At 48.5% G+C, this 7,518-nt stretch overlaps 1 protein-coding gene across 1 annotated transcript; it reads left to right on the top strand.

The window, feature by feature from the left end:
- Nucleotides 1-1,568: 1,568 nt before the first annotated feature.
- LOC134349171 (cytochrome P450 1B1) lies at nt 1,569-5,871 on the top strand. Its single transcript, XM_063053104.1, has one exon. The coding sequence runs from the start codon at nt 2,194-2,196 to the stop codon at nt 3,784-3,786; it is 1,593 nt and encodes a 530-aa protein (XP_062909174.1). The 5' UTR covers nt 1,569-2,193; the 3' UTR covers nt 3,787-5,871.
- The last annotated feature ends 1,647 nt before the right edge of the window (nt 5,872-7,518 follow it).

Below are 7,518 nucleotides of genomic sequence, written 5' to 3' on the forward strand. Positions count from 1 at the left end.
TACACTCAGGTCCCATGTATTATAAGAGATATAACGCGTCCTGCTAACACTCCCTTGTATCCTCCGAATCAGAATCCAGTTTATTATCACCGGCATGTGTCGTGAAATTTGTTAACGTAGCAGCAGCAGTTCAATGCAGTACATAATATAGAAGAAAAAAACAAAATAAAATATTATTAATAATAAATAAGTCTATTACAGTATATGTATTTTGAATAGATTAAAAATGGTGCAAAAAATATGAGGGTGATTGATAAGTTCGTGGCCTAAGGTAGAAGGAGTCAATTTTAAAAAACCTAGCACATTTATTTTTCCTACATTTACACACCTGGTCCAGCAGTCGCGGAGCATACAGATTCCTTCTTTGTAGAAGTCGGCGTCTTAGACCTTCAGAAAGTGGTTCACATCAAGGGTGATTGATAAGTTCGTGGCCCAAGGTAGAGGGAGATGAGTTATTAACTTCAAACTTTCTACTTTTCACTCAAAGACTTGAACTGCACACGCATGTAACGAAAGCTGTATAACTCATCTCCTTCTACCTTAGGCCACGAACTTATCAATCAGCCCTGGGCGCTGGAGATCCTCAGTAATGGACGCTGCCTTTCTGAGACACCGCTCCCTCAAGATATCCTGGGTACTTTGTAGGCTAGTGCCCGAGATGGAGCTGACTAGATTTACAGCCTTCTGCAGCTTCTTTCAGTTCTGTGTTCCATATCAGACAGTGATGGAGCCTGTCAGAATGCTCTCCACGGTACATCTATAGAAGTTTTTGAGTGTATTTGTTGACATACCAAATCTCTTCAAACTCCTCATGAAGTATAGCCGCTGTCTTCACTGCTATTTAGCTGATTTTTTCTGTCCGCATTTTTACTCCCACTCCTGCAGAAACATATACAGCACCTTTTGGAAACCCCTACACACCAGATCAATAGCATTTCTCTCACTTCCTTCAATCTATTACAGCTTACTGTTAATAAGTCCTTTCTCTAGCCAACTGACACTTCCCCAAGCGACTTCTCGCGTCTCTGTTGGCAGCTTCTTCACCATGACCGCTTGCATAAGCTAAGCTTTTATGTTAGACCGGGGCTTATGACTCCGACAGCACTAAAACCACGTTGTTCAGTGCTGTTTCAGTGAACTCAATGCTCTTCAATGGAATGCTAATTATAATTCTCCAAATACGTGACTGGGTAGGAAGAGCTGTGTAAAAACTTCTCCTTTCTCTAACACGGAGAATTGCTGGGACAATCTCTGAAGCAACACACACACACACACACACACACACACACACACACAAAATGTTGGAGGAACTCTGCAGGCCGGGTAGCGGGTTCACTCATTGATGCAGAATGTGAGCCGGGTTCCGGAATGCAGAGGGGGTGATACTGTATACACCCAGAAATGTGGCCGGGGTCAGCGTCGGGACGGTGGGCGGCCGCAGGCGGGATCCGGAGTGCCCGTTTATTTCCCACTGCCTTTAAACACACCGGGATTGTTGGAAAATTCATTATGTTGCCGTGTGACGCTTTCGGTATTAATAGGAGTGAAATCCAGTTGTCCGGGAAATGGGCTGATCTGGAACCGCCAAAGAAACCCCCCACTCCGCCGTCCCCCATCACGTTTAATGGAATCGCAAACTGCTGTCTATCTCAGAACCTATATTGTCGCTTTAAACTGCGTTGAACTAGCATTGCTTCTATAAGAGGGGTTCCAACTCCCTCTCCGGAGTCGTGGAGTCAAATATAATAATAAAAAAAATACGCCTGTCTTGGGGGAGAAAGAAGTGTCCCGTCTGTTGCAACAGCGGGTCTCCCAAAGCGCGAGCTGCTCACTCCCATTGGCCTGACATCACGAAACCAGGGTGAATGAAGTTGGAGAGTTTGAGAGGGAGGGGAATCGGGGAGTACCCGCACTCTTTAAATGCAGAGAAAAAAGCCGGGTCGCTTCTGACAGCAGCCGGGAGCACGGAACCAAGCGAACTCGGCGAAAGGAACGAGGCAAGCCCTGTCCTCCTTTTGTCCCCAGCTCTGGGCGACCGGCGCACGATAAGGCTACAAAGACAGGGCAGCGGACCCGGCAAGGAAGAGTGGGCAGAAGTTGGAGGTGTAAGTTTCGGGGACCAGCTGCCGGCCAGCAGGCCAATTATGCCAGGGAAGTAGGTGAGCGGGGACGCCGAGAGGCGTGGAGCCGGTCATGGCTGAGGACTGGAACCAACAGGTGCAGCCGTTTTTGCTGGTGTCGCTGTTCCTTCTGGCTTGTCTGGAAGCGTGCAGGTGGATGCGACGCGGGGCCAGAGATCGCCGCCATCCGCCGGGACCCTTCGCCTGGCCGCTGGTGGGCAACGCCATGCAGTTGGGCAAGTCTCCGCACCTGACCTTCAGCAGGATGGCGCGGCGCTACGGCGACCTCTTCCAGATCCGCCTGGGACGACGAGACGTCGTGGTGCTGAACGGCGAGGCGACCATCCGCCAAGCGCTGCTACAGCACAGTGCCCAGTTCGCCGGGAGACCCGACTTCGCCTCATTCCGCCAGGTAGCCGGGGGACGGAGCATGCCCTTCGGCCGCTACAGCCGCCAGTGGAAGGCGCACCGGCGCCTGGAGCAGTCCGCCGTTCGCTTCTTCTCCACGGCGGACGGCCAGGCTCGCCGCCTGTTCGAGCACCACGTCCAAGCAGAGGCTCGCAGTCTGCTGCGGGTCTTCCTGCGGCTGGGGGCAGGAGGCCGCCACTTCCAGCCGTGCCCCGAGCTGAAGGTGGCAGCCGCCAATGTGATGTGCGCCTTGTGCTTCGGGCACCGCTATAGCCACGACGATGAGGAGTTCCGGCAGATGCTGGTCAGGATCGACCGCTTCGGCCGCGCAGTGGGAGCCGGCAGCCTGGTGGACACGATGCCTTGGCTCCAGACTTTCCCCAACCCGGTGCGCAGCATCTACCGCGACTTCCAGCAGCTCAACAACGAGTTCTTCGAGTTCGTCCGCTCTAAAGTGGAACAGCACCGGTGCACCTATCGGCCAGGCACCACCCGGGACATGAGCGACGCTCTTATCGGAGCGCTGGAGGGGGACCGGCCGGCCAAAGAAGCGCTCAGCCGCGAGCACGTCGAGGGCTCCATCACTGACATCCTGGGAGCGAGCCAGGACACCACATCGACCGCCCTGAGTTGGATCCTGTTCCACCTCATCCAGTTCCCGCAGCTACAGGCCAGGCTCCAGAGGGACATCGACGAAGTGGTGGGTAGGGACCGGCTGCCCGGTGCCCACGACAAAGCCCGTCTACCCTACCTGGAGGCTTTCCTCTACGAGATCCTGAGGTTTACCAGCTTCGTACCGATGACAATCCCGCACGCCACCACCTCGCCCGTGGATATCAAAGGCTATCACATCCCCCAGGACACGGTCGTCTTCATCAACCAGTGGTCGGTCAACCACGACAGCGACAAGTGGAAAGACCCCAGCACCTTCGACCCCGGACGGTTCCTGAACACGGACGGCACCATCAACAGGGACCTGACCAGCAGCGTTATGGCCTTCTCGGTGGGCAAGAGGAGGTGCATCGGGGAGCAGCTGTCTAAGATCGAAATATTCCTTTTCACCGCCATCCTGGTCCACCAATGCACCTTCGAGGCGAACCCTTCGGAGAAGCTGAGCATGGACGGCGACTACGGGCTGACCATCAGACCCACGTCCTTCACTGTCCTGGTCAGGCTGAGGGACAAGTTCATCGACACGGAGACACCGCCCGGCGAGCCGGCTGACTACGCTACAACCCCCATCGTACTCAAAACGTAATAATCTCTTATTACCAGGCAGCCCGGTAAAAAGAGACTCTGGCTCTAAGCATGTTTGATACGAGCCAAATACTTAAAGAGAATGTAATCCGCAGGAGATCTTTATGCGATTTGGTATCGGTGTTTCATACCGAACCGGCTCCCTCTCACTTCTTAAACCAGCTGCTTCTGAACCCCATTTCCTAGAAATCGGACCCTGCTCAGAGTTGGCGGCGCTGAATCTGGGGCTTTCTCCTCTGCCCATCTCTGGGAAACTGTCATTAAAAAAAAATGTCCTACGACGTTTAGCATCAATTTCGTGCATCAGTGCGGGAGCTGAACTGGCCCAGTCAGGCACTGGTAGCTGCCGCGTCCTGGTTTGGATGGTCCGACCTCAGGAGATGCGATTCGACGGCAAGCACCGGCCAGCCGCGGAAGAAACTGAGGGAAAGGAACCAGGGGTGAGGAGAGAGGGTGCCCCGGCAACTCTTCCCTGTTTTCTGAGAACAGCAGAGTATGAAAATGGCCCATTTTTCTTTAGAGAGGAAAACAATTGTAGCGAGTTAATTTGAACAAGAAGGTCGTAGATAGTAAAGGTCCCTTTCATTGAACCATGCTGACAGACCTTAAATGTTACACTCTTTCTCTCTCCATTGATGTCTTTTTGTCTCATTTGAATGGAAGTGTGAAGTTGCATCGAAAACTCCGACCTGCTGGCGGCACCTGGCAGAAACACGTCGTGCGTGGGCTGTAGCACTGTTAAAGTGTGCAGAGGACACGGAGCAAATTTCGCAGGTGGAAACTCCCAAAGAGAGCAAGTCTCCGTAAGTGATCACTTAGTTATCATAGCAAGAAAATGGGTGCATTAATTATCCCGCAGAAGACACCTTAATTCTGGAGACTTTTCACGAAACGTAAATCTTAAATTTTAAAAGTTAACTTCATAATTTTAAATTTTAAAGTTAACTTTATGAAAACTTATTGTATCTTTAAAAATAAGACTTTTCAGTAGCTGACAGATTGAATGCGCTGTGCTGCACTGAGATTTGAACTGTGGTCAGCTTTAGTCTGGATGGGAAACGCAGTGATATGAAAACGCGTCAACAAGCTGAAGCCGTCTTACTATGTAGTTAGTACCTGTGTCTTTGTTGTGGGTGCATTGGGATGGGACCAGTCGAGATAGTGGTGATATATCTGGGATGTCTTTAAATGAAGTTTATGCTATCTTGCGCTGGCTGATGCTTCCATTTTTATTTGCACTGGAAGTGACCAAATAATTGTTTTTCAACTCCAAACAGCGTCCCAATTCTGTCTCCCTCAAATTTCATATATACATTTGTAATGATTTTCTGCATTTCTTTTTTTTTGGCGGGGGGTGGAGGATTATTGTCGTGTAGTGGGGACAACTTGATCAGTGTTTGCCTTAACATTTAGCATGTCGGAGATTGCGAGCAGAGGACAGGAGAGACCTTTAGTGATACGGATCTAATATTCCAGCCATTTAAATAATTGTTGCTAATCGACAGCCGATGAAGTGAGCAGAGGGAATGTGCCGCGGTTCTGAGATCTTCCTGTGCACCCCGAGCCTTTACTACAGTCATCTTGATTATCAAGAACCAATCGACGTTATGTCTGGGAATTAAAAAAAGGGAGCGGCGTAAGGCCCGCCTTAGCCCTGCACCTGTACCCCATGGACCCACAGAGCCATACAAATGAATGTGTATCCACTAAGAAAGAAAAAGCAAATTCTACACAAGACCCACCAGCATCTGGAATAAATATAACTTCCACGGTGCATCATTTATTAGAACTCAATTATTAAATTCAACAGTAGTGCAGCTAATAATTAAAATATGATATAATAGGGGGCGGTTTAATGAGCTCATATTAAATATTTTCTTTCCTCCTGCAAATCTGTTTAATTGGTGTTTTTATGTTTCATTTTGCATTTAGTCACATTGCTTCTTCAATACCACATCAGATTAGTGTTAATGGTGTGTATATGTACAATATGTTTCATTTCATTGTATCTGACTATGTACAAGTTATTTTAATGAATGTATTCCACAGTATTGCTACCACTGTGAACTTTGATAACATAAATGTATTTTTATATCACATTCACAAGCCTGTGTCCATTTTCTTTTGTTTTTGTTCTGAGCTGGGAAATGTCTACAATATAACTTTAAAAAAGTTTGTATTTCTATAATTGGCCATAATCAACAACATTTCCTGTTGGTGAAATAGTTCACTGGTTTCATGGGTCAATAATTTGTTAAGTCATCTGCTGTGCTGCTGTGTCTTAAATGACACGGACAGCCTCCTCTACATTGGCGAGACCCATTGAGCACCTCTGCTCCATCCACTGGAAGCCGAACTTCCCGGTGGCCAAACATTTTAATTCCAATTCCCATACCCATTCTAACATGTGGGTCTATGGCCTCCTCTTGTGCCCCAATGAAGCCACCCTCATGGTGGAGGAGCAACACCTTGTATTCTGGGTAGCCTCCAATCTGATGTCATGAATATTGATTTCTCCTTCTGATATAAAAAAATCCCTCACCCTCCCCTCCTCTTCTATTCTCCACTCTGGCATCTTATCTCTTCTCACTTGCCTATCACCTCCCTCTGGTGCTCCTCCCTTCCTCCTATGGTCCACTCTCCTCTGTTATCAGATTCCTTCCTCTCCAGCCCTTGACCTTTCCTAGACACCTAGCTTCACCTATCACCAATGAGATATCCTCCTCCCCCCCATCCCCACCTTTTATTCTGCTGTCTTCCACCTTCCTTTCCAGTCCCGAAGAAGTGAATTGGCCCGAAGCTTCAACTGCTTATTCATTGTCCATAGATGCTGCCTGACCTGCTGAGTTCTTCCAGCAGGGCAGGTCACCATTTTGCTCTGGATTTCCAGCATCTCCTGTGTCTTAAGGTTGGATTCCTTGTATATTGATTGTCTTCAGCTGCTATTACAAATGGCTAACACAAATCAGTGAATATTCCTGTTTCTTATCAGCACCCAAGTGCTTTCCATTTTCTAGCTGATGTTATAGTCCCGTTTGATTTAACTGGGACACAGTTCAATGAACCCACCCCAAAGCACACATATGGCGTGAAAATCGAGCACGAGGCAAATCCATGCGGACTCCTACACGGGTCGAGATTGAACCTGGGTCACTGGAGCTCTGAGTCAGCAGCTGCCCACCTGCAGACACCTGGCAATTGCCATGTCACGCTCTTGTGATATGGCCTATCTGCACTACTGAGGCCATTCATCACTCATACATCTGTACAACAGTTTAGGAGCCCCTTGAGCCCAGCGTGTGTTTTACTTTAGATCAATACAACATAATCCCATTCACCCGGCTCTTTGGTTCAGCCAGATATCTAACTTCCAGACATGATGTAAAAGTCACAGAGAATATTACTTTCAGCCCACTTTCCTCCAAAGACATGGTTCTGCACATTCTTGTTAATCTTTTTCTGAGATCAGTGGAGATAACTGGGTCATTGTTGACCAAAACATTTAATATATTGAAAATCACTAACAGATTAGCCTACTTGCTCAGTGTCTCTTCATATCAACTACTGTCCATCTATATATCATCTGTGTGCTTTCTATAGTTTTAACCTCTGTGCATAATGGAGTACTTTGGTTTTGGTGAGTGTCCATTGTGTCCAACAATGACAGAAAACCTGTGTGGGACAGCTTTTAGCTGTTGTACTGGGGCATTTCCACTCTCTTGACCTCAGAAGT

The sequence above is a fragment of the Mobula hypostoma genome, chromosome 1, assembly GCF_963921235.1.
Source record: "Mobula hypostoma chromosome 1, sMobHyp1.1, whole genome shotgun sequence".
NCBI lineage: Eukaryota > Metazoa > Chordata > Chondrichthyes > Myliobatiformes > Myliobatidae > Mobula > Mobula hypostoma.

Bases quoted from the DNA above. Each gene is read 5' to 3' on its own strand.
- LOC134349171 (XM_063053104.1), top strand. From the start codon at position 2,194: ATGGCTGAGGACTGGAACCAACAGGTGCAGCCGTTTTTGCTGGTGTCG.